At 37.0% G+C, this 26,919-nt stretch overlaps 3 protein-coding genes across 4 annotated transcripts; 2 read left to right on the top strand and 1 right to left on the bottom strand.

Annotated features, from left to right (window-relative positions):
• Positions 1-1,096: 1,096 nt before the first annotated feature.
• On the top strand, positions 1,097-6,596 carry LOC112715829 (4-alpha-glucanotransferase, chloroplastic/amyloplastic). Its single transcript, XM_025767652.3, has 16 exons — positions 1,097-2,251; positions 2,327-2,389; positions 2,564-2,652; positions 2,745-2,805; positions 2,940-3,018; positions 3,549-3,685; positions 3,799-3,957; positions 4,059-4,135; positions 4,493-4,632; positions 4,713-4,744; positions 4,822-4,896; positions 5,055-5,127; positions 5,243-5,331; positions 5,624-5,668; positions 5,755-5,907; positions 6,031-6,596. The coding sequence occupies exons 1-16, from the start codon at positions 1,901-1,903 to the stop codon at positions 6,133-6,135; spliced, it is 1,728 nt and encodes a 575-aa protein (XP_025623437.1). The 5' UTR covers positions 1,097-1,900; the 3' UTR covers positions 6,136-6,596.
• Positions 6,597-7,809: 1,213 nt separating this feature from the next.
• LOC112715831 (F-box/kelch-repeat protein SKIP6) lies at positions 7,810-9,378 on the top strand. Its single transcript, XM_025767654.3, has one exon. The coding sequence runs from the start codon at positions 8,046-8,048 to the stop codon at positions 9,141-9,143; it is 1,098 nt and encodes a 365-aa protein (XP_025623439.1). The 5' UTR covers positions 7,810-8,045; the 3' UTR covers positions 9,144-9,378.
• Positions 9,379-9,674: 296 nt separating this feature from the next.
• Positions 9,675-12,564, bottom strand: LOC112715832 (shikimate kinase 1, chloroplastic). Of its 2 annotated transcripts, XM_025767655.3 has the most exons (11): positions 12,249-12,564; positions 11,683-11,907; positions 11,535-11,593; positions 11,391-11,445; positions 11,202-11,274; positions 11,013-11,100; positions 10,763-10,845; positions 10,544-10,673; positions 10,385-10,463; positions 10,183-10,247; positions 9,675-10,044 (listed from the first exon to the last, which is right to left on the bottom strand). In XM_025767655.3, the coding sequence occupies exons 2-11, from the start codon at positions 11,888-11,890 to the stop codon at positions 9,994-9,996; spliced, it is 891 nt and encodes a 296-aa protein (XP_025623440.1). In that variant the 5' UTR covers positions 11,891-11,907; positions 12,249-12,564; the 3' UTR covers positions 9,675-9,993. The 2 variants fall into 2 exon arrangements, with proteins under 2 accessions (XP_025623440.1, XP_072061148.1); XM_072205047.1 differs by lacking the exon at positions 12,249-12,564 and having other exon boundaries at positions 11,683-12,070.
• Positions 12,565-26,919: the final 14,355 nt, after the last annotated feature.

Genomic DNA, 26,919 nt, shown 5'->3' on the forward strand with positions numbered 1-26,919 from the left:
TGTATTTTGAACATGGAGTGTCATCTCCAGATTATTTACAAGATGAGGAGGAAAAGGCTGGCATGGATGCAAAAGAAGAAGGTGCCATGGTCACTCCTAATGACAAAGTGAGGAACCCCAACAGTGAATCCCCCCAAGACAAGGCAACGCCTGTCAACACCATTGACATTCCGAACCCTCAAATTAATCCGACTCCTCCTAGTAATCCAACACCTCCAACTATGCCAGAATCTATCACGAATCCAAAACCTCCAAGTTAGGAGAAGCCTCTTCCCAATCCAAATGATCAATCACTAAGTCAAGACCGGATAAGCTCCCACCAAAGAGAAAGTCATCTGTCTCACCAACTTCTGCCCATGAGCCAGTGAATCCCATGCAAGGTGCTAGCTCAGGAACAGCTGCAAGACTTGGCAGTATCCTCAAGTTCATTCCCACTCCGGGATTCAAGGCACCAAGGAAGAAAAATTGAAGACTCTTGCTTGTTGTATTGGGATGTATTTTGTATAAGACAATTTGAAAGTAATTTTGTATAGCAATACCATGCTTGTTTGGTTAAGATTACTTTGTTACCAGACATATGCTTATGTTTATTTTGTTAGCAGCACCTTCTTATGGCTTTGTAAGGCAGTCAAAACTTATGAATCATGACTTTGTTATGTTAAAATGATTAATATATTTTGCTATTACTATATTTTGCTATTACTATATATCCAGATTTTCTTTAGTGGTACAAAAATAGTTAGTATCAACAGGTTGGCTAACACAGTTACATGTTGAACAACTTTTTTTCATTCATGCAAATATTACACATATGAACTCAATCGCATCATTACTCAATATTGAGATCAAAGTTTGCAAAATACCACTAGTAAGAACAACAGCATTACAGAAACAACCACAAACAATAATTTGATCATAAACTTTTGACTTCTAAATTCCGATTCTAATTTTTCCAGCCTCCAACCTTCTGTCATCTTCTGCTCTTCATTATAGTTAAGACTTTCTGATTTTGCAGGGACAGTCTCTTGCCCAACATCTGCCCAAACAAACAAACCACACCATCTTTTACCAATTGTCTGCAGTCAACGAATGTTTCAATAACCAAATTAGAAGTTGGAGAAGGAATGAAAAATCAGGAAAAATCAACAATTACAGCTAACATTATAATTTGGGCATCCAAAAAAGGGCTTATTTGGGTTGGAATGTGTCCCAGACCACCGGAGCACAGGTCGGCAGCCGCAACCACACCATTTTGGTACACGCGTAGCCCTACTACGATTTTGGATCTTCGCCCTATATCCATTGCTTGTTGACCGTATCGAGCTCCCACTGGCTTGCCCTTCACCTCCAAACATTGCTTCAGAGCTTCAATGGTGGTCCAGAATTATATTACGAAGGAGAGAAGAAGAGATACTAGTTATAATAATGATTCTTAGGTTTTAGGGTTTTATTGGGACCAGGGACCACATTGGGTACAAAATTCAGATTTGCCACATCAGCTAGCCGTTGCTGGCTCTAGCGTGGTAAGGGAGGTGCCAAATCATCCTTCTGTTTGCTGACTTGGCGTCGGAAAGGGTTGAAGGGCAACTATGGGTCCCGGAGCAAAATGTCAGGGATGCTTTTAGTGAATTTTGAAAGTTAGGGACAAGTATGAGTAACTCGCCCAATCTCAGAGACCACTTTAGAGTTTTAGTCGAAAATATCCCTTAAATGTCCCTCCTTTATTATACAAACTTCTCATATTAAAAAATAAAAAAATGCTCGGATCAAACAGTTGAGTTGTGACGGTGTATGTACACATTGGATGAATGATTTGCTCCATGTAGTAATGACTCCCGTGCTCTCTGCAGCGTCTATTCTTCTTTCTTTCTAATTTCTACCGTCTTCCACAAACTCCAAAATGAACATCAACATGGCTCTCACCAATCTCCCATTCTGTTCTCCACCACATCTCCACCGCTGCACCTCACTCACTCTCACTCGCTTCACCACAAAACCCACTCTTTCCGTAACCAATTGCCTCTCCCTCCAAGAACCCTTTACTGCTTCAATATCTAAACTCAGCGTCGGTCAAGATTTGCCGCCAAATTACGGCGATTGGCTTCCCAAACCTGATCTCGATAATCGCAGAAGAGCCGGAATTCTTCTACATCCGACCTCGTTTCGGGGACCGTACGGCATCGGCGATCTCGGCCAAGAGGCTTTTCATTTCATTGATTGGCTCCATCAATCTGGTTGCTCCCTTTGGCAGGTTGCGAAAACGTGTTGATTTCTTCTTTTTGTTTGAAAATGATTTCAATCTGAAAATATCTAATTCTTGTTGCAGGTGCTACCACTTGTGCCTCCTGGCAGAAAGGCTAACGAAGAAGGTTCCCCTTACTCCGGCCAGGTTCTATTTTTTTTATTTTATTTATTTGTTTTTGTCTCTTTTCGTTTTTGTTTTTATGTGTAGAGGAGTTGACTGAGATTGAGTGTCAACTCTTTTTTATTTTTTATTTTTTTTAAGTAACGCTCTTGTGCTGAAAGCTTACCTGCTTTTTTTTTTTCTTTTTTTTTTTTCAAGGATGCAAATTGTGGAAACACCTTGCTTATCTCACTGGAGGATCTTGTTAAGGATGGATTATTGGAAAAGCATGAGCTTCCAGAACCTATGTGAGATTTACTGCTATGTTTTGTCACTCCCCTTTCTAGTGTTTCCTGTTTGCTTTTCTTGTTCTTATGGTTATATTCTTAAACGAACGCAGTCATGCTGAGCGGGTGAATTTTTCACTTGTTGCTGACCTTAAGGATCCCTTGATAACTAAAGTAAGATATTCATCACTGCCACTCTTCCCTTTCATCTAATTAAAATAAAATTATTACATCATGTCTTTAACTTTGGTATAATGAACGCAGTACTTAATGTTTATTTTTCCTTTTATTTTAACCCCTTTTTATAGGCTGCAGAGAGGCTGATTTCAAGTGAAGGGGAACTCAAAACACAGCTTGAGAGTTTTCGCAGGGACCCTAACATATCAAGTAAGAAACCCAGTTAGTTGCACTTCTAATGTTTACATCCCAACATGCCTATGTTAGCTTGTAAAACATTTACTTTGACTTCAATATGTTTGTCTGCAAACAAAATCTGATTTGAATAAACGTGCTGTAAGATTAGTATCTCTTTGATATCTTGCTTTTCTTTTTTATATTTTATTATTTTTTCTTGTTGGGATTCTTGATCCTGCTACGTTATGCAGTTTCCTCTCTGCTAAGTACATTCTTCAATTCTCAGCAAGGATTTTTCTAGGAAAATATATAAGTATTAAAATTCCAGTCTTGTGATGGATTTCTTTTTCCAAAGCTCATGTAAGGACACTTGTCTTAGATATGCACAGTTGTCACACATATTCTATGATCCATTTTCAAGTCTTAGACATGGAAAACTTTGTCAACTCTTTACGAAGTAGATCAGGGATGGGTGTTGTTATTGTTTCCAAGGCGAACAATGATTAAATTTTATCATAGGTTTTTCTCTTGTAATGATGTGATCTCTTCTCCATGTTGTATAGGCTGGCTTGAAGATGCAGCTTATTTTGCTGCTATTGATGATAGTTTAAATACAATCAGCTGGTACAATTGGCCTGAACCTCTAAGAAACCGCCATCTTGCAGCTCTAGAAGAGATTTATCAACAAAAAAGACACTTCGTAAGATCATAATGAATGCTTTCCAGTTATAATTTATAATTAACACTTGATTCATATCTTCCTACTTGTAGCCAGAAGTTGTTTTGCTGAGTCACTTATGCTTTTGAATGCAGATAAATGTGTTTATTGCTCAACAGTTCTTGTTCCAAAGGCAATGGCAGAAAGTTCGTAACTATGCAGAGAGTAGGGGAATTAGGATAATGGGAGACATGCCCATATATGTTGGTTATCATAGTGCAGATGTTTGGGCAAATAAGAACCAGTTTATACTGGTTAGTTTCTCTAAAAAATCTGACTCTGACGTTGTCTGATATACATTTTTTCACCCCATTTTCCTCCTTGTGATAATAAAAAATCTCTACTTATCTGGCAGAACAGGAAAGGTTTTCCTCTTTTAGTTAGTGGAGTTCCACCCGATGCATTCAGTGAAACTGGTCAGCTGTGGGGCAGGTTTGATCTTAATCCCAGGATAAATATTTTGCCATAAATTTACTAGTTGAACCTTTTCCATCTTTTTTAATTTTTTCTCGCGAACTTTTAGTTGTTGTTGAAGTTATGTGGCAATTTTAACAACCATTCCCCATGATTATGTTATTTTTGTTCCTCTTCTCTTTCCATAACTCTTTAACCACCTATGACAATATCCTGATTGATTCTTTTTATAAACCATTTTTAAGAAAATTTCCCCATCTTCTCCACCGTTATATTGTAATAATTGCCAACATGTCATAGTACATTGTAAGGCCTCCTTTCTCATTTGGGTCTCTGATTTCTTATTTTTTAAAATTTTCATATTTTAATGAGAAGTCCTTTGTATGATTGGAATGCCATGGAGAAAGAAGGATACTCGTGGTGGATACGCCGCATACGCCGTGCACAGAATTTATATGATGAATTTAGGATCGATCACTTTAGAGGACTTGCTGGATTTTGGGCTGTTCCCTCTGGTGAGTCTACACGAAGTTTATTTCAACATTTTACCTGGTGTGATGTGTTTTTTAACATGTGTATGCTCTATAATGTGCAGAAGCAAAGGTAGCTATGGTTGGAAAGTGGAAGGTCAGATCCTATTATTTTTTTCTATCTTTAATATATTTGGTCAAACTATAATATGCTCTGTATCATTTGAATGATAGGTAGGACCTGGGATATCCTTCTTTGATGCCATTTTCAGAGCAGTTGGAAGAATTAATATTACAGCAGAAGACTTGGTACATAATATCATAACAAATTCTTAAATGTTTCTATGTTATTTTATAATTTGTCATGAGACGGATGTTGCTTGTCAATCATATATCAGTGAAATAAGTATATGAATCTTTCTAAGGCAAGCCCGTGTAACTTTTCTGGAGTTGTTATTTTATGACAGGGAGTTATCACAGAGGATGTAGTTCAGCTAAGAAAATCCATTGGAGCACCTGGAATGGCAGTCCTCCAGTTTGGTCATTATTAATTGCTTATTTTGTTTACCATTGTATCTTGTCCTGCAGTCCTGCTCTAAAGTAGTAATTCTAAGTCTCATTTCCTGAATAATTTTATCATCTATTTATTCTCCAGGGTTTGGAAGTGATGCTGCCAACCCACATTTGCCTCATAATCATGAGTGCAATCAAGTTGTATATACAGGGACTCACGATAATGACACAGTAAGAATTTCTTGTCTTACATTTCTTAACACAGCATGTCTCTCTTCATGGGAAGGAGACCTGGGTATACACTTTGAAATATGTAAAAGCTTTGTTGATGCAACTGATAATATAAGATTTGTGATATGGGCACCTATTTTTCTTTAAACTTTATGATAATGATAATGGTGTTTTACCCATTGTGATAGCTACATGATATTGACATATATCTAGTTCCAAATTATTGTATGTCTTCAAATATATTAGCAGTTAACATTAATAAACATTGATAAGAAAATTCTTTCTGCTACAGATCCAAGGTTGGTGGGAAGCTTTGAAGCAAGGAGAAAAATCAAATGTGGGTGTTAAAGCCTGTGTGTAATAGTGAGATGCGAGTTTTTAATCAAGTCGGATGGGGTTCATCGCCTTTATTTCATGTTTCAGGTGATAAATTATCTCTCACTAAGTGAGCCAGATGACATTTCTTGGGCACTAATCAAGACAGCACTGGCTTCTGTTGCTCAAACAACAATAATACCTATGCAAGATGTTCTTGGACTGGGGAGTTCTGCCAGGATGAACATTCCTGCCACTCAGGTAAAAGTTTATTCCGAGTTTTCAGTTTGTTCCAGCAACTAAACTCTACGAAAAAGCGAACCATTTTAGCCTCGAAAAGATATAATAAAATTTATGAAATTGTTGATCTTATGACCAATGCAGTTTGGAAACTGGGGTTGGAGGATTGAAAGTTCTGTGAGCTTTGATAGCTTGGAGAGAGAAGCATCTAGACTTAAGGAGATGCTTTCAATGTACGGCCGATGTTGAATGTTGAATCCTTTTCTGATAGTAAAGTAGAAGAGTTTGCTTGGACACTGCAGCATAGCGGTTGAGAAGTGGAAAATGCTAAACCCTTGATGTTTGTTCCCAAGTTGACAAGTACGGATGTGTTAATCAATGCAAGCCAAGTTCCTGATCAAGAAATTTGAGAATGTTGGATGCTTCTATCAAAATTTGTAATGTGATCTAGCAAGTTCTGGGTCCTTGGCTGTATGTTTTGGTTTGGTGATCTGATGCCATACCTTGAAACGTTTTGGGAAACACAAAGCAGCAGCTACGGCATATCCACAAATGTCTGATGTCATAATGGTGTGGGGCAATTTTCTCAAATTATTGTATGTTTTTATTTTTTATTTTTTTAAATGACAAAGCCAAGCTCTTGCTCTTGCATTGTTTTGTGAAATAAACCATGTTCATAAAAAATAATAAAAAATGACATTTATTATCAACACGAAGTCCATAGGAAATAACTGGCCTAACATTTTGAGTCCTACCTCTAATAATGTATAAATAAAACACACACAAGCAGCTATGGCATAACCACAAATTTCTGATGTCATCATGGTTTTATATGTTTTATATGTGATAAAAAAAAAGTGTCTTTAAAATTTAAAGATAAATTCTATCGAACTGTTATTAGACTAGCTTTGCTTTATGATATAGAGTATTGGGTAGTTAAAGGAGTATTGGGTAGTTAAAGGAGAACACGAATATAAGTTAAGTATGATAGAGATGAAGATGTTAAGATAGATGAATAGTTATACGCTATTGGATAAGATTGTAGAATTGCGTAGTGATTTGGATATGTGAGAAGAAGACTGATATAGTACTCCAATCAAGAGGGTGGATGAGATGGAAAATGGATAAGGAGTGAAAAGCAAAGAAAGATCTAAGAAGACTGTCCATAAAATTGACCAACCTATCAAGATATTGTATGCTGAGGTGACATCGACTACAATGTAATAAATGCTCAGTGTCTTTGATTTTGCACCCTTTCTGAAAGTGGTATATAAAGAAATGTACCCAAGAGGTCGAATCGGCGTATCCCCCAGTCCGAAAAAGTTATCTGAGTATACCTTTAGATTCTTTTGTTCCAACCCAAGTTTGTCGAAAGCGAGTTTGAACAGAATATCTGTCGAGCTACCTTAGTCTATTAAGGTTCTATGAAAGTTTGCGTTGGCGAGGATCATTTTTATCACTACGGGATCATCGTGTCCAGGTGTTATCACTTGAGCGTCCTCTTTAGTGAACGAAATGGTGGATAAGTCGGAGAGTCTATAGTCTTCCCTAACTTTAAACCTCTTTTAGATGCTTTTTTTGTGATGATTTTGATATTCCTCTTCTCGCAAATCCTCCATTAATCATATGTATGTGTTTTTCAGGAGTTTGAGGTGGATATTCTTATTGTTCTCTTTCTTCATCTTTTTTTCTTTTTCTCAGATCGTCCTACCCATCAGCAAAGTATCTATTTACTCGACCTTTCCTAACCAATTTTTTTATGATATTCGTTAAATCGTAGCAATCTTTAATAGAATGTCCATAAAATTTGTGATAGTCTTAATATTCTGTTTGACTTTTTACCTTTTTGTGTTTAATTAGACGAAAAAGTAAAAATTTGTCAGTATAAAAATTTTTTGTCCTATTTTAAATCGTTAGTCTTATTTTAATTTATTTTTTTCTCTTTCTAAAATTGTTAGTCACTAATTTTTATGACATTAACAACTTATGTATCAGTGTATTATACCAAATTAGTGTAAGATTCATGTATTACACTCCTCCTCTTATAATATCCAAAAAATTAGCCTTTCTCGAAACAGAGAGAGTGACTGATACCCACCAAAACGAGAAAATTCAGCCCCAAATCCGTCTAGGCCCTCTCCCCAGTCCCCCTCGCAACGATGTCGTTGTCATCCTCCTCCTCCTCCTCCTCAGAATCGAAATCAGAACCTCCGACGGGCATATGCCTGATCCCCTCCCTACCTGATGACGTGGCACTGAACTGCCTAGCACGCATCCCTAGGCCCTACCACCCCGTCCTCTCCCTTGTCTCGAAGCCCATCCACTCCCTTTTCTCCTCCCCTCACTTTTACCAGGCCCGCTTTCTTCTTAACTCCACCCAACACCACCTCTACCTCACGCTCCGCTCACGCGCCTCCACCCTCCTCTGGTTCACTCTCCATCGAACCCCGTCCCGCATCCTCCTCGTCCCGCTCCCCTCTCAACCCTCCCCCGCTATCGGCTCTGCCTACGCCGTTCTCGGCTCCACCATTTACGTCATCGGCGGCTCCATTAACGACGTTCCCTCTTCTCACATCTGGCTCCTCGACTGCCGCTTCCACCGATGGCGACGTGGACCCTCTATGCGCGTCGGCCGCGAGTTCGCCGCTGCGGGAGTCGTCGACGGAAAGATTTATGTCATCGGAGGCTGCGTCGCTGACAATTGGGCCAGGTCGGCCAACTGGGCGGAGGTTCTTGACCCCGCCTCCGAGAAATGGGAGCGCGTGGCGAGCCCCGCGGAGGTTCGGGAGAAGTGGATGCACGCAAGCGCCGTGGTGGACGGCAAGGTGTACGCCATGGCGGATCGCGGCGGCATCGCGTTGGATCCCCGATGCGGCGCTTGGGAGAGCGTGGGAACGGAGCTGGACCTCGGGTGGCGAGGGAGGGCGTGCGTGGTGGATGATATTCTTTATTGCTACGATTACTTGGGGAAGATTAAAGGGTTCGATGTGAAGAGTGGGGTATGGAAAGAGCTGAAGGGGTTGCATAAGGGGTTGCCTCGGTTTCTGTGTGGTGCTACCATGGCTGATTTGGGTGGGAAGTTGGTTGTGGTGTGGGAGTGTGGTGGTGGGAATGGGAAAGACATGGACATTTGGTGTGCTGAGATTCAAGTTAGCAAGAAGAATGGTGAACTGTGGGGTGAGGTTGATTGGTTCCAGAAGGTTCTTTCTGTTCCCAAAGGCTCTTCTATTGTGCACTGTTCTTCAGTTGCTTTGTGACACTTGATCCAACAAGTTCTTTTCTAGTTTGATCAGGTGCCATTTACAGCTCCATTGTTGTATGAATAAATGGGGTTTGCTCAAAATAGTATGTGCATTTTACAACTGTATATTGCCTTGTGTATTTTATTACTTTAATAGTTCAACATTCCCTTTGTTTGCGTTATGGATGTGGATGAGTAACTTGTAGATTGAAGGTTGTGTTTGTGAGATAAATCCATGGTGTATTCCACTATATATGGTACTTTTCTCCATTCTATTTTGTTCCCTTAACTATTAGACAGTAATCCAAAGTTCCAAACATTTCTTAGAGAGTAATTGCTAATCCAAATTCTCAAACAAGAGGAATTATATATTAATATTACCTAAAAGGTTTTAAAAAAAAGTTTTGGTATGGCTAGTATGGATAATTAGTTAAGTATATTATTATTGTTCAAGCTTATGAACTAGTAATAAATTTGTTCATCTCTGGAGAGGGCAGTTAAACATAAGCGCAAATGGACAAGATAATGTTAATTGAACACCAGTGTATGCCAAGTGGAAGAGAATGAATTTAGGGTCACTTTACCACAAGAGCAGACGTATGAAAGCGTACACAAAACTGATATAACCATATCATATTACAATGCACATGCTCTGGGCTTGTTTATAATGGAACAAAAAATCAAAACTGTATATACTGAATACTTGCTGCTTCCAGTTCCTCTCAAATTATGTAATACTAATCGTGCATGAACATTAAATATGTGCCATGTTGGTGCCGCATTACATCAATTCTTTCCAAATACAAAGGAAAAGCATATTCTCCTGCACTAAATGAGGTTTGAAGAGAAATTATAACCAGCTTGAGCTAGCAATATCCATCTTCACTCTTTAGAAAGCCTAGGATTTGTTCCAGAGCCTGAGAAATACACAGCCTCAAGTCAGATAAGTGAAAGCGTTCCAATGGTAATTCTACTAATGTTTTCAATTGTATGTAATCAAGAGCAAACAATTAAGTTTAGGAATCAGAAGGTAATAAGGCAGAAAGTGACATGACCTCAATTGCAATAGCAGTTGGAGTCAAATCTGATACATCTTTTTGGCCCAGTTTTGCTGCTATATCTGCAAAATAACACAATAATCATATACAGATTTTCTAGGAAGCATACCATGAGATAGTTATGTTACTCTAGTGCTATATTCCCACATATTTAAGTAAGGTACTAGAGAAGAAGAAATAATATTATTGAGAACCATACTTTCCAAGGAGACCTTGGCATTGGCATTTGCATATGCTTGGCTTCGTTCTTCAAAAAGAGAAGACAAACGCATGAAAGTCTGCAAATTAAATCCAAAGTGTAAAATCAATATTGATCCCAATTGCCCCACTTTGTGATCAAATTCATATTGATTACTACCTTAGTGTATGCATCTCCTACTTCAGAATGTAGAAGTGGGCGAGAATTAGTTCCTACAGCTGTTATTCTCTGAGCCAATGCTTCTACAGGTACATCCAACCATATGCTAACCCCTTTGTGCATATATTTCCTAGCAATTCCACATATAATTAAGTATGAGTGAAGACTCAATAATCTCCATAAGAGTTCATCGTTAACATGAAGATTAAATTGGTATACCAATTAATAGGCCTCACAACAGCACCTCCACCGGTGGATATAACATGTCTATGCGTCATTGACAACTTCCGCAACACCTCAGTCTGCAACCGTGAAAATAACCACAGAAAATGAATGGCTATATTGTGATAATAATAATAAAACAACAAAAGAATCACATAAACATTGATATGATACAATAACAAGTGTCCTTATTACACAAAGGTAAGGAGATTTATATCGCATAAACTGAAGATATTTTTTAACTGACCTCTTTATCACGGAAAAAAGTCTCTCCATAGTGCTTGAATATATCAGCTACTGAAGTTCCATCAACCTCCTCCTCAATCAATGTATCGCTGGTCCCATGAAAAAAGATTGCTACAGAAAATGTTGAGGTGGAACTATATACATATATTGTTCCCTTGAAATAATTTCTGATCTTAATTACAGTACCAACCTATCAAAAAACGAATAACAAAGCACTTGTGACAGAATCTTCCCTACAGTTGTCTTTCCGGATCCCATCATTCCTGCAATCTCAAAACCCAGAAATTGAAGAGGACCAGAGTAATTAACAATTATACTTGGCATCTATAGTAATTAATGTATACAACATAAGCACGAGTATTTGAACCAAAAGACTAACCAACAAGATATATACAGCGTCCACTTAAATACGGCTCCACCTCTTTGGATTTACTCTGAAATTTAAATGTTCAATCAAGTAAGATAATAATGGCATATCCATAACCACACCATAAGAAAGATGAAATGTGTCATACTTTTTTACCTTCAGAATCAACTCTTCACTGAGAGGAGTCTTAAAGCTTTCAGATTTCAATGTTGAAGCTACAAATTTGAAAAAAAAAAATTAACACGAAAGTATGATTGCAATAAAAATTATATTAAGAAAGTCATTAATTAATTATCTTACCAACCTGGAACTTTGTTACAAGAACATGCAATCTTCAAAGGGAGATTTCTCTGTTGAATCTTCACCGAAGGCACTGAAACAAAAACCCGAAGCTTCTTATGTTCCATAAAACCACAAGACATGTTAAGAGAACCACTTGGTACTGTTCTTCCACCCTTATCTGAATACACCATGGCTGGAAACTGTAACCTTTGAATAGCTTTAGATTCCATGGCTTCACTTCTATCTACTGAAATGGTTTCAGTCGATATAAGAGTGTTAATTTTTTTTTTTTTTTGGTGAATTATATCAGTGTTGTTTATTATGCCGACAAAATTAATTATTTTATCGAAGTGATAAATGAAAAAAATAAATACAAATGTAGAATAAAACGACAAAATTGCTAGTCTGGAGTGAGAGAATCCAGAATAAAACAAACAAATACATTTACAAAAGAAAAAACTCCGACACTCGATTCACACTGTTTCTATGATTTTGGCTTGAATTCGGTTCTCCATATGAATGTTGAAAACAAAATATATAGAAAATTAAAAAAACAACAGAGAGAATTTGAAATCTTAAAACTCTGACCTCGTACTTGTTACGTGGACAAAGGCTTTCACGGTTCGTAGGATTCGGGCGCCGAAAAAGAAGAAGGAAAATTATTAATGTAATATGAATGAATTGGTGGAATTGATGACGAAAAAGAATGTGGAAGAGAGATCAAATCATGGTTGTTTGAAAACAGAATAGTGTCATACATTATTATTATTATTATTATTATTATTATTATTATTATTATTATTGTGGTGGATGATTATTAGTGAGACTGTAGAAGAGGATTTAGAATTGGAATTGTTTCACAATCTTTCTGTCACTGCGAATTTTTCTGTCATTTATATTTTTTTCTTATGATCAGAGATGGCAGTATCAAATGCATGACACACACCACCATACGCACTCATGCAATTATCGCTTCTTCTATTCACCAAAAAGTGAAAAGAAACGGTTGTCTGGTGGAGAATAAAAAGCTGGATAGGCAAGTAAGGGCCAAAATACGAAAAAGTTGATAAGATTAAACTTTTTTTATTTTTTTGTTATTGAGATAAGATTAAACCTGACATGCGTATGATAGGTTGTTAATTAATAATATTCTTTTAATGATATTCTTAATTTATACATACACTTGGGATAATTATTTAAGTCTATTAGATCTACTTGTAATTAGGATTTGTTATTTGTCATTTGTCATTTTGTCATGTTAAATGCCTTGGCTTAGAAATGATAATGGGTACCTAGGGGAGTCAAAAGTTTTTAAGAGGCGGGAATTTTTTCGGAGACTGTTTTGAATGAGGTCTTAATGGTGGAGAATTTTTTTGGTGGGGATAGAAATGGAGAGCGAAATTTTTTCGAGACAAGCGCGGCGGTTCGAGCAGCGATCTCCGTCCCATCTCCGATAATTTTTCGAATTTTTGAACTTACTTAATAACCTTTATTTTATTTCTAATATAGGAGTTTTTTTAGTAATTTCATTTATTGAAAAATCCTAACCCTATTGTTTAAGATTTTATTTTATAGACTATGATTTGCTATGTTATATCTCTGTACTTATAATCTCGGATAAGATATGTTTGTGTGTTTGTAATAATATTTTGTAGTTTGTTTTTTGGTTTTTTTGATATTTTTTATTATAATTTTTATATGAATATTAAACATAGAGAGAGATGGGGAATGAGGCCCCGTGGAGAATGCGGGAAACGGGGATGGGGACAATTATTCTCCCATAGCAGGGAACGGGACGGGGACAAGAATTAATTCTGGGAGCGGAGACGGGGAGCAGGGAGGCATCCCCGTCCCCGCCCCGTCCCCGACCCCATTGACATCCCTAATGGGTACCGCCTTCGTCCAAGACTCCTCTCTCTAAAAATTCGTCTCATAGGCTGCGTTTGTTTCTAAGAACAGGATAAGACAAGACACTGAGAACAAGATAGGACAAAATACTGATGGATAGAGACACAAAATTTTATATTCTTGTATTCTGTTTGGTAATAAACTAAAGCAAATTATGAAAATTCAATTTATTCTCATTTTTTTTTATTCAAAAAATTTGAGATAAAAAATATAACAATAAAAAAATATAATTATGAAAAATTAACAAGAATAATGAAAGAAAAAATAAAAAATAAGTTGTGTCCCTTGTTAGTGTCTCCGTGTCCTTCCTGTCAGGATGGACACAAAATACACTAATTCAGTGTCTCTGGACACATTGTCTATATCCGTGTCTCCCCTGCCAAACACGATTTTGTATCTCAGTGTCCCTGTCTTAGTGTCCTGTCCCTGTAAACAAATGCAGCCATATTGATTTTAGGAAAAGTATTGGTAGACAATGAAAATATTAAACAATGTGAATAATAGATATATTGGATGTTCATTTCACTAGGTGTACGAATGTTTATTTTAATATTAAGATTTAGATGGTTAATTAGGAGGTGTAGTGTGTTTTTATTTGATTGGTGGTTGTTCATATTGTTCAAGATGGTCATTGTTTACCTAACACTCTCCTAGATTTTAATAGTTATCCATTCTAACTGGATAGAGGCGAGTCGAATATAGGGTTGACAATGGGTAGGGTAGAGTAGGATTTGGACTCTATCCTAATTTTATCCACGAGTTGAAAATTTTTTTAAAATTTTACTCTATTCTACTCGTAGGTTGAGAATTTTTCAACCCTAACCCTACCCGCACCCTAAAGTTCTAAACCCTACCCTACCCGATCCTTCACGTAAAAAAATAAAAAAATTTCAAACAAATATAAAATTCCACAATTCCAAATTTCATACATATATGAATAAAATAGAAAATAAAAAATTAAGTTTAAATTAAAATTAAAAATAATAAAATCTTAAAAATATCTAATATAAAATTATAAATAATATGATCATCAATTAGTTTAATGATTATTTCAAGTTTTTATAAGAGAAAAATTATGAGTTCAACACTCACGTTTTTCACTACATACATAACTTTGACATATATATTATATAATATATTAGGACTGCAGATAGGGTAGGATATTCTGTAAACCCATACTCTATCCTAATATCTATCCTTAGTCTTTGCTAAATTTAATTTATATAATTCTTCTCTTTTAAATAATTAACTTTTGGGTAATATTTAAAATTAGTTCTTAAAAAAATTTTAGTTAAATAATTTAATTTTTAACAAATTTTAATAATTAAATTAGTTTTTAATTTTTTAATATTTTATTTTGTTAGACAAATCAATAGTCACGTCAAATTTTGGTATAAAATTAGATAAATCAATCTCTATTATTATTATTTAATCAAGATATAATAGTAACTTTTATTTTTTATTTTTTAAAATGCTCAAGTTCAAAACTGATCAGAGACAATTTAAAACAGGTTACTCTTGTTAAAATGTGGTACTTTGGCTCCTCTTTTTTGCATTAACTTCTTGTAATTTATGGGCTTCTCGTAGGAGTTTTTGTCTTGCAAACGAATATTAGATGGCTATGGATTTCATGAACAAGAATAAGAGTTGTGTGGTTGAATTTTTCATCATTCAAGTTGCATGACAGTATGACACAGCCGAAACACTGACTCAAATAAATATAGATGGTTCGGGGAAATGCTCTGACTTTAGCCGCTTGTAGTGGCATCATCATCAGGGTATATTAGTGCTTGCTTTTAGCGCAGATTTGGGAGTTTGCTCAACAACAATGACGGGCTATTTTCTTTGGGTTATCCCTAGTGCGTCAATGAGGCTATGGCTACTCAAGATTCTCATATTGTTGCACCCATTGTATCGCCTTTTCGAGCTTTAATAAAACAACATTGAATGGTAGTTCTAAAGCATATATTTAGAGAAGGCAACAGTTATGTAAATGAGTAGTTCTTGTTCATTTGGTTTTGTCCGAATTTTTCGTTAATGAGTTTCTATTTTATTTTCAACTGATATAAGGAGAGTCTTTTTTCCAATAACAGCATAAAAAATAGTCTTCATAATTTTTTAAATGGATCAGTTGTTTTATACAAGCGAATAATTTGCTATACAGACTAATTTGTCTTTTTTTTTTACTAAATAGAAAAGAAAGAAAAAAAATAGAGACAAAATTAGGTTCATATCTAAATCTATTATATGTTGAAACTCACTCCATGGTTGACTCCAATTCGAGTGAATGTCGGCGCCATAAGCAGCTGTTTTAGTCATACAATCTGCAACACTATTTGTATTTCTCAGAATTAAAAGAATAGAGACTCTCCAATTCCAATTCATAACCTCCTGTATATACTTTACTAAATCCCATTCTGGAATATCCTTACCAAGTATTCTTTAGTTTACCAAGAAAAGAATTTCTAAATAGTCAGTTTCATAAATAACCTCACGAAATCTACTATCCCAAGCTAGAAGTAAACCTCTCCAAATCGCATACAATTCAGTGAAAAGAACACTGCACACTTCGACTTTCCTAGTGCAACCTTTCAACCAACATCCATCAGAGTTGCGAATGATACAACCAAAACCAGCATAGCCAAAAGGAGCAAAACAACTAGCATCACAATTCAATTTAACAGAATGAACTGGAGGTGGAACCCAACGCAAACAAAGTAAAGGAGGAGACAAAGATTGATGCATAGCAAAAATAGTGTGGAACTCCCTTACTGACCTACAAATCAAACTCACCACTTTACTAGCACTCAAAGAGTCATCTATATTAAATAAGTCACGATTCATATTTCTCTAAATCCACTAGATGGTCGAAAAGAAAAGAAAAATATCTCCACTCCTTGCACCTTTGTAGAGCCAATCACGTAAATTCGAGTTATCTGAATACAGGCCTAAAAAGTTCTAGACCTCCTTGGCACTAGGTCACTCCCGAAGACAATGAAGAATGGATTCAGAACCATTCTAACACAGATGACAAGTGCTAGATAAAGCTAAGCCACGACCCAAATGAAACTCTACCGTAGGAATAACGTTATGAAGACTGAGCCAAATCAAGAACTTGTACATCTTAGGAATATGCAGTCGCCATACCCACAATCAATTATCACGCTCATTTGAGTCAAACTTTCTTTTGGCTAGCCAATTGTATCCACTTCTAGCTGAGTAGAGTCTATAAGATGTCACACCTCATAACCAATCGGAACTCTCTCCAGCATTCAAATTTGGATTATAAGCATTCAAATGCTGTTTGACATCTTCTGGAATGTTAGAGAAAATATAATGGAGATTCCATTGACCATCTTTCCAAACGTCTCTAATAGTTAAATCAGAGTTAAATATATGTTCAAAAGGGACATCTTGAGCAATTGAGCCCTCAATACTCCAATTGTCAAACTAAAAAGATTGATCAAGTGACCCAACTCACCAAGAGAAAGCATCCTTAAGAGAACCAAAAGCCTTTGAGATACTCTTCCAAATATGAGAAGCGTTGCAAGGGACAGGACCATCTAAAACTCCCTCATTCCTCAAATTCTTTGCCTTCAATAGAGCAACCCAAGGCTTGTCCTTACAATGAAAAAGTTGCCAAATCAATTTATCAAGTATAGATATATTAGCACACACAAGATCTCTAACACCCAAGCCACCAAAATTCTTTGGAGTGACCACGGTCCTCCAATTAATAAGAGAAAGACTTCTGCCATCAACTTGACCCTTCCAAAGGAACTGTCTCATCATAGAAGACAATTTATCACAAACCCAATTTGAAAAAAAAGATACCTACATATGATAGACAAGAATGGATGCTGCAACAAAATTGATCAGGCAAACTCTCCCTGCTTTATTTAGAAGTCTTCCTTTCCAATTAGCTAATTTTCCCCTCACCTTTTCAATCACCGAATGAAAAAAAGTCCTACTAGTACGGGAATGATTAAGGTTAACTCCAAGATATCTTCCTAAGTCTAAAGCAAAACGTATTGAAGAAACACTAGTAAAAATATCTCTTCTATGAACAGTCACATTTTTAGAACAAAAAACTTTAGACTTTTCAAGATTTACTTTTATGTCAGATGCCTTGCAAAAAATGTTGAGAGAATGCATGACCATTTGGACCTGACTCTTTGTAGCTTAACAAAAAAGTAAGAGATCATCTGCAAATATCAAATGAGAAAATTTTGGGCCACCCTTAGTAACAGAAACTGGTTTCCATACACCCTCGACCACCTTATGAGATATATAGCAAGCAAGTCTTTTCATACAAAGCACAAATAAATAAGGAGACATTAGATCACCCTGTCTAAGCCTCCTTCTAGGAGAAAAACTACTATCCAATCTATTCCCATTCCACATAATAGAAAGAGATGATGCACAGACACAACTCATAATCAAATTAACAGTGATGATGGGAAAACTAAAAGCAATGAGAGTACTCTCCAAAAACCTCCAATCCACCCTATCATAAGCTTTTTCAAGATCAATTTTAAAAGCAAGAGTACCTTTCTTGGATTTTGTGTGCTTCATGAAATTCATAATTTCTTTTACCACAATAATATTATCAGGAGCACCATGATCCGGAATAAAACCTCCTTGTAAAGGACTAACAATATCTGGAAGAAAGGGCCAAAGTCGATTAGTCAATACTTTGGTGATAATTTTATAAACAACATTACACAAGCTAATAGGCTTGAAATCCTTCAAAAGATAGGGTTATCAATTTTGGGAATAAGCACAATATGATTTTCCATGATGCTAGAATTTAAGTACTCTCCTAAAAAAGCGCTCCGTACGATATTCCAAATCTCAGTGTCTACTATCTCCTAATATTCTTAAAAAAAATAAGCTTGAAAGTCATCTAGACCAGGAGCCTTAAAAAGGCTCGTATTGTATACTACTGACTTGACTTCCGCAAAAGAACAGGGTCAATTAACTTAACACAAGCCTTGGTGCTTAGAGTGGGCATCGGAACATCCCCTAAACAATCAACCTCAACCTCTTCTGTTGTACCATAGAGATTCTTGTAAAAAGAGAAGGCTTCTTTGTGGAGAATATCTGGATCAGTAGACCAAGATCCATCTCTAACATATAATCCATATACTCTATTATGGTTTCTACGCACCAAAGTCTGAAGATGAAAGAATTTAGTGTTTCTATCCCCATACTTGACCCATTACTTTCTAGATTTTTGGTACAAAAAAAATTTCTCTTGCAATAAAAGCCTATTGTAATCTTCCCTCAATTCAACTTCTTTAATTCTCAGAGACAACACATCGGTAACTGATGAGTCCATATCTCATGATATATTTTGACTAAATTTGGATGGATTTTATCACATAAACTCACACTTAAGCACCAAAATAGCATACTTTTGTGTTTGATCCCTAAATTAAACCTAAATGTGAAAACATGCATTTTTGTGCCTAAATTAGTTATTTTGATTCCACTTTCATGCCATTCGATGCCGTGATATGTTTTGTGAGTAATTTCAGATCATTGAGGCAAGATTGGCTAAGCAAAAGTGGAAGAAAGCCTGTACAAGGGATAACACATGAAAAAAAAGGAAAAGCACACACAGCAAAGTGTGCGTACGCACAAGAGATTTGTATGTGTGCGTGCGCACAAGCACCTGTGCGTACGCACAGGACCCTGCACGTGGTTTCATTAATGAAACACGTGCTGCACGATTTCTGAGGGCTTTTGGCCCAATCTTTGAAGGCTAGAGGCTAAATTGAAGTGCTATATGAAGGGAGTATCAACACATATGAAGGCATTAAGTAGAATTAGGACTTAGAACATTATTTTTACATTTTTCCATAGTAGTAGGAGTAGGAGTAGTGTAGATTAGGGATAGCTCTCTTAGTGTTTTAATTAGGGTTCAATTGTAGCATTTTATAGAAGTTTTGATCTTTGATTTTGCTCATCTTTATTATAAGTACTCTCAATTTCCTCTTTAATTATAGCACATTTACTTTCATTTGCTTTGGTTCAAGTTACTTGTTTATAATTGCAATTTTGAGTTTCTTGAAGTTTTGATTAACGAATTTCATATCTTATGCTTTCTTTATACTTGATTGCTTGTCTCTTGTTGATATTATTGATAGTTGGTTATAGTTTTCTATTTTCCTTGCAATTTTCCATGTTTTACTTTTATGCACACAAGGTGTTTGTGAAAATGCCCATTATGGATTTTGAGTACATTTTCACACCTTGGCTTGGAGTTTGAGTTCTTAGGATACTAGAGTCATAATGTCCGACATTTAGTGATAATTCTTGGGAAGTTAGTTGACTCTTGTTTCCATTAAAGCTAGCCTTTTATCAACTACTTTGGTAAGTTTGCTAGGACTTATGGATTAAGGTCAATTATGCTTGCTTGACCTATTTCTCAATGTTAGGGATTAACGAAGCAAGATTAACTCATGATAATTACCATAGTTGTGGTTATGGCAATGATAGGATTCCTTAGACTCTCATTCCCAAGCCAAGGCTCTTTTATGCATTTTAGAATTTTCACTAGTTTTGATCTTATTCTCTTTTTACTTGCACTAATATCAATTTTGATCATTTATTAGTTCTTTTATTTCTTAGTTCTTTTAATCTTCCGTTCTTTCATTCCAAAAACCCCTTTTGTTTCCACAACCAAAAGTGTGACATTTCAATTGCATCCTGGGGAAGACGACCCGAGGTTGAATTACTCTTGATCTCAGTTATTTATTATTTGAAAATTAAACTTTGATTGAGAGGATTATTTGTTGGTTTGGACTATGCTATCAATGAAGAAATTATTGTGCTAAAATTTTCGAACCATCGTGATTCTCTCTATCAAGTTTTTGGCGCCGTTGCCAGGGACGCAATTGAGTGCTATCTTTTGGTTGTTGTTAATATGTTGATAGTGTAAATATCTTACCTTTTGGTTATTTGGTTGTTTAATTTTTGCTAATACTTAGGTGTTTATTTTTCTTGTTTATTTAGGTCTTTTGCTTTTATTTCTTACTTTCTTTATGAGCTATCACCCTTTGCTTGGAGCTTGGTTGTGAGTATTTTGTAGGATATGATGAATTCAAATTGGGATTGCTTCATGGAGTGGGAGAATCGATTGAGGGAGGAGCAATCTTCCCTATACTACAACGAGCCAAATCCTCCCCCAAACCCCATACACAACCCTCAACCACCAATCCTTCAAGCACCACACCATACACTTCCATGGAATTAACATGTCTATACACCATGTTACCAACCACATAAACCATCACCCCCTTATACACCACCTCAATATCTCCACCCACATGACACACCTTCCAACTATACAACCTTTTTCCCGAATTATGAACCTCAATTTTCACCCAAGTGTGAAATTTTTCAACCATTGCCCCAAGAAGAACAAGACCTTCAAGCATTCTTACAAGAGTAAGAAGGGTTCCGAAGGAAGCAAGGGGATTTCATGGCTACCATAGACGAAACGGTGAACCACTTGACCTTATGATGAGCGGATATTTTATATGCTTTTTGGGGGTAATTTCATGTAGATTTTAGTATGTTTTAATTAGTTTTTAGTAGAATATTATTAGTTTTAAGGCAAAAATCATATTTCTGGACTTTACTATGAGTTTGTGTGTTTTTCTGTGATTTCAGGTAATTTCTGGCTGAAATTGAGGGAGCTGAGCAAAAATCTGAGTTAGGCTGAAAAAGGACTACTGATGCTGTTGGATCCTGACCTCCCTGCACTCGGAATGGATTTTTTGGAGCTACAGGAGCCAATTGGCGCGCTCTCAACGATGCTGGAAAGTAGACATCCACGGCTTTCCAGCAATATATAATAGTCCATACTTTGCGCGAAGATAGACGACGTAACTTGGCATTGAACGCCAAGTACATGCTGCTGTCTGGAGTTAAACGCCAGAAACACGTCATGATCCGGAGTTGAACGCCCAAAACACGTTATAACTTGGAGTTCAACTCCAAGAAAAGCCTCAGCTCATGGATAGCTTTAGTCTCAGCCCCAGCACACACCAAGTGGGCCCCAGAAGTGGATTTCTGCACCAATTATCTTAGTTCACTCATATTCTATAAACCTAGGTTACTAGTTTACTATTTAAACAACTTTTAGAGACTTATCTTGTACCTCATGATATTTTCAGATCTGAATTATACACTCTTTGGCAGCATGAGTCTCTAAACTCCATTGTTGGGGGTGAGGAGCTCTGCAGCGTCTCGATGAATTAATTCAATTACTTTTGTTTTCCATTCAAACACGCTTGTTCTTATCTAAGATGTTCATTCGCGCTTAATTATGGAGAAGGTGATGATCCGTGACACTCATCACCTTCCTCAATCCATGAACGTGTGCCTGACAACCACCTCCGTTCTATATCAGATTGAATGAGTATCTCTTAGATTCTTTAATCAGAATCTTCGTGGTATAAGCCGGATTGATGGCGGCATTCATGAGAATCCAGAAAGTCTAAACCTTGTCTGTGGTATTCCGAATAGGATTCTGGGATTGAATGACTGTGACGAGCTTCAAACTCCTGAAGGCTGGGCGTTAGTGACAGACGCAAAAGAATCAATTGATTCTATTCCAACCTGATTGAGAACCGACAGATGATTAGCCGTGCTGTGACAGAGCATTTGGACCATTTTCACTGAGAGGATGGGAAGTAGCCATTGACAACGGTGACACCCTACATAGAGCTTGCCATGGAAGGAACCTTGCGTGTGGGAAAAGGATTTCAAGGAAAAGTTGAAATTCAGAGGACAAAGCATCTCCAAAACTCCAACATATTCTCCATTATTAAAGTAACAACTATTTATTTTATGCCCTTTTTACTTTATACAAGGCTAAAGAATCCTATTGGTATCCTGACTAAGATCAATAAAATAAATATAGCTTGCTTCAATCCAACAATCTCCGTGAGATTCGACCCTTACTCACGTAAGGTATTACTTGGACGACCCAGTGCACTTGCTGGTTAGTTGTGCGGATTGCAAAAAGTGTGATTGCAATTTCGTGCACCAAGTTTTTGGCGCCGTTGCCGGGGATTGTTCGAGTTTGAACAACTAAAGGTTTATTTTATTTCTTAGATTAGGAATAAATTATTTTTATTGTTATAGAGTCGTTAAATCCTGATAGGATAGTTTCTTTTCAAAAATATTATTTTTCTTAATTAATTGTAAATTTTCGTGAGTTTAGTGTCTTGTTCTAAGTTTGGTGTTAATTGCATATTTTATATTTTTCTTTAAATTTTCGAACTTGTGTTCTTTGTTCTTCATTGATCTTCAAGTTGTTCTTGTTTATTTTGCTTGTTTGATCTTGAGTTTTTCTTGCTTTGTGTCTTTTCTTGTTTTTCTTGTGCTTTTTCAAAATATTAACTTTCAAAAATTATACTTTTATCCATAAATATAATATATCTTTAAAATCAACACTGAAGTTACTGCCCAATTGGCTGGAGCATTAGTAGTTGTTCTTGATAATTGGGTATCTTCTTTAAAATCTTTTTCAAAAATAATTTTTCTTGATTGAATCTTGTGCCAAACTCTAAGTTTGGTGTTTTCTTGTTAAGTTTTCTTTAATTTTCGAAAATTTGTCTTGGTTTTCTAAAAATTTTAAGTTTGGTGTTCTTTCTTTTGTTCTTGGTGTTCTTGTGAATCTTCAAGGTGTTCTTGAGTCTTTCTTGTGTTTTGATCTTAAAATTTTTAAGTTTGGTGTTCCTTGGTATTTTCCCTCCAAAAATTTTCGAAAATAAGAAGCATTAGATCTAAAAATTTTAAGTCTTGTGTCTTTTGTGTGTTTTTCTCTTTCATCATAAAATTCAAAATTCAAAAGAAAAATAATATCAACATACATATCATCTCCTTTATTCCATCATGGAACTAAGTGGAAATGAACAGTTCAGGAGGACTCTGGGGTCATATGCTAACCCCACTACTGCTTCATATGGGAGTAGTATCTGTATACCCTCCATTGGAGTTAGTAGCTTTGAGTTGAATCCTTAGCTCATTATCATGGTGCAGCAAAACTGCCAGTATTCCGGTCTTCCACATGAAGAACCTACAGAGTTTCTGGCACAATTTTTACAAATTACTGACACAGTACATGATAAGGAAGTAGATCAGGATGTCTACAGATTATTACTATTTTCATTTGCTGTAAAAGATCAAGCTAAGAGGTGGTTAAATAACCAGCCTAAGAACAGCATAAAAACATGGAAACAGCTGTCAGAAAAATTCCTGAATCACTATTTCCCTCCAAAACGGATGACACAGCTAAGGCTAAGCATCCAAGGCTTCAAACAAGGAGATAATGAATCCCTTTATGATGCCTGGGAGAGATACAGAGAGATGCTAAGAAAATGCCCCTCTGAAATATTTTTAGAGTGGGTGCAATTAGACATCTTATACTATGGGCTTACAGAAAAAGCTCAGATTTCTCTAGATCACCCAGCTGGTGGATCTATACATATGAGAAAAATAATTGAAGAAGCTCAAGAGCTTATTGATACAGTTGCCAGAAATCAGCATCTGTACCTAAGCAGTGAATCTTCCATGAAAGAAGAAGCTAAAACAGTAACTGCTGAACTCAGTCCTGTGGATCAGGCTAATGAATTCAATCAGCAATTAGACTTTCTAACTCAGGAGCTAGCCGAATTCAAGGAAATACTATAGGAAACAAGAATGGCTAACAGGAACATGGAAGTACAGTTAAAGCAAACAGAAAAGCAACTGTCAAAACAAATAACAGAAGAATGCCAAGCAGTTCAATTAAGAAGTGGAAAAACATTAAACACTTCACTTCAAAGCAGCAGGAAGCCAATAAATGAACAAATGGCTACTCAAAATCCCTCTGAGGACAATCAGAGCCCAGAGAGGAATAATGCTGGCGCTAAACGCCCAGACCATGCTCATTCCTGGCGTTCAACGCCAGAAACAAGCATGACTCCGGCGTTGAACGCCCAAAGGGAGCACCGTTCTGACGTTCAGACGCCAGTAACAAATAAGGAGGTGGCGTCTAATGCCACTCCAGCTTCCACCCCCTGGCATTAAAACGCCAGTGGGGGATCAGTCATATACAAGTGCTGATAACAACCTTTCTAAAAAGGCTTCCCAACCCACTTCTGTAAGTAATAAACCTGCAGCAACTAAGGTTGAGGAATATAAAGCCAAAATGCCTTATCCTCAAAAACTCCGCCAAGCGGAACAGGATAAGCAATTTGCTCGCTTTGCAGACTATCTCAGGACTCTTGAAATAAAGATTCCGTTTGCAGAAGCACTTGAGCAAATACCCTCTTATGCTAAGTTCATGAAAGAAGTCTTAAGTCATAAGAAGGATTGGAGGGAAACTGAAAAAGTTTACCTCACTGAAGAATGCAGTGCAGTCATTCTGAAAAGCTTACCTGAGAAGCTTAAGGATCCTGGGAGCTTTATGATACCATGCACATTAGAGGGTAATTGCACCAAGCAAGCTTTATGTGATCTTGGGGCAAGTATCAACCTAATACCTGCATCTACTATTAGAAAGCTTGGTTTGACTGAAGAAATCAAACCAACCCGGATATGTCTTCAACTTGCTGATGGCTCCATTAAATACCCATCAGGCGTGATTGAAGACATGATTGTCAAGGTTGGGCCATTTGCCTTTCCTACTGACTTTGTGGTGCTGGAAATGGAGGAGCACAAGAGTGCAACTCTCATTCTAGGAAGACCTTTCCTAGCAACTGGCCGAACCCTCATTGACGTCCAAAAAGGGGAAGTAACCCTGAGAGTCAATGAGGAGGAGTTCAAGTTGAATGTTGTTAAAGCCATGCAACATCCAGACACCCCAAATGACTGCATGAGTGTTGATATCATTGACTCTCTAGTAAGAGAGGTCAATATGGCTGAGAGTCTCGAATCAGAGCTAGAGGACATCTTTAAAGATGTTCAGCCTGATTTGGAGGAATCAAAGAGAATAATAGAACCTCTGAAAATCCCTCAGGAAGAGGAGAAACCTCCCAAAACCGAGCTCAAACCATTACCACCATCCCTGAAATATGCATTTCTGGGAGAAGGTGATACCTTTCCTGTAATCATAAGCTCTACCTTAGAGCCACAGGAAGAGGAAGTACTAATTCAAGTGCTAAGGATACACAAGACAGCTTTTGGGTGGTCCATCAGTGATCTTAAGGGCATTAGCCCAGCTAGATGCATGCACAAGATCCTATTGGAGGGTGACGCCAAGCCAGTGGTTCAACCACAAAGGCGGCTGAATCCAGCCATGAAGGAGGTGGTGCAGAAAGAGGTCACTAAGTTACTAGAGGCTGGGATTATTTATCCTATTTCTGATAGCCCCTGGGTAAGCCCTGTCCAAGTCGTCCCTAAGAAAGGTGGCATGACAGTGGTTCATAATGAAAAAAATGAACTGGTTCCTACAAGAACAGTTACTGGGAGGCGTATGTGTATTGATTATAGAAGGCTCAATACAGCTACCAGAAAGGATCATTTTTCTTTTACCATTCATAGACCAGATGCTAGAACGACTGGCAGGTCATGAATACTACTACTTCCTGGATGGATATTCAGGTTATAATCAAATTGCAGTAGATCCAAAAGATCAAGAGAAAATGGCATTCACATGTCCATCTGAAGTATTTGCGTACAGAAGGATGCCATTTGGCCTGTGCAATGCACCTGCAACCTTTCAGAGGTGCATGCTCTCAATTTTCTCTGATATGGTGGAAAAATTTCTGGAAGTCTTCATGGATGACTTTTCAGTATTTGGAGACTCATTCAGCTCCTGTCTTGACCATCTAGCACTTGTTCTAAAGAGATGCCAAGAGACTAACCTTGTTTTAAACTGGGAAAAATGTCACTTTATGGTAACTGAAGGAATTGTCCTTGGGCACAAAATCTCGAACAAGGGAATAGAGGTGGATCAAGCTAAGGTAGAGGTAATTGAAAAGTTACCACCACCTGCCAATGTTAAGGCAATCAGAAGCTTTCTGGGGCATGCAGGATTCTATAGGAGGTTTATAAAGGATTTTTCAAAAATCGCCAAACCTCTGAGCAACCTGCTAGCTGCTGACACGCCATTATCTTTGATAAAGAGTGTTTGCAGGCATTTGAGACTCTGAAAGCTAAATTGGTCACAGCACCAATCATCTCTGCACCAGACTGGACATTACCATTTGAATTGATGTGTGATGCCAGTGACCATGCCATTGGTGCAATGTTGGGACAAAGGCATGACAAGCTTCTGCACGTCATTTACTATGCCAGCCGTATTCTAAATAACACACAGAAGAATTACACAACCACAGAAAAGAGCTAC

Source organism: Arachis hypogaea, chromosome 10 (genome assembly GCF_003086295.3).
Source record: "Arachis hypogaea cultivar Tifrunner chromosome 10, arahy.Tifrunner.gnm2.J5K5, whole genome shotgun sequence".
Lineage (NCBI taxonomy): Eukaryota > Viridiplantae > Streptophyta > Magnoliopsida > Fabales > Fabaceae > Arachis > Arachis hypogaea.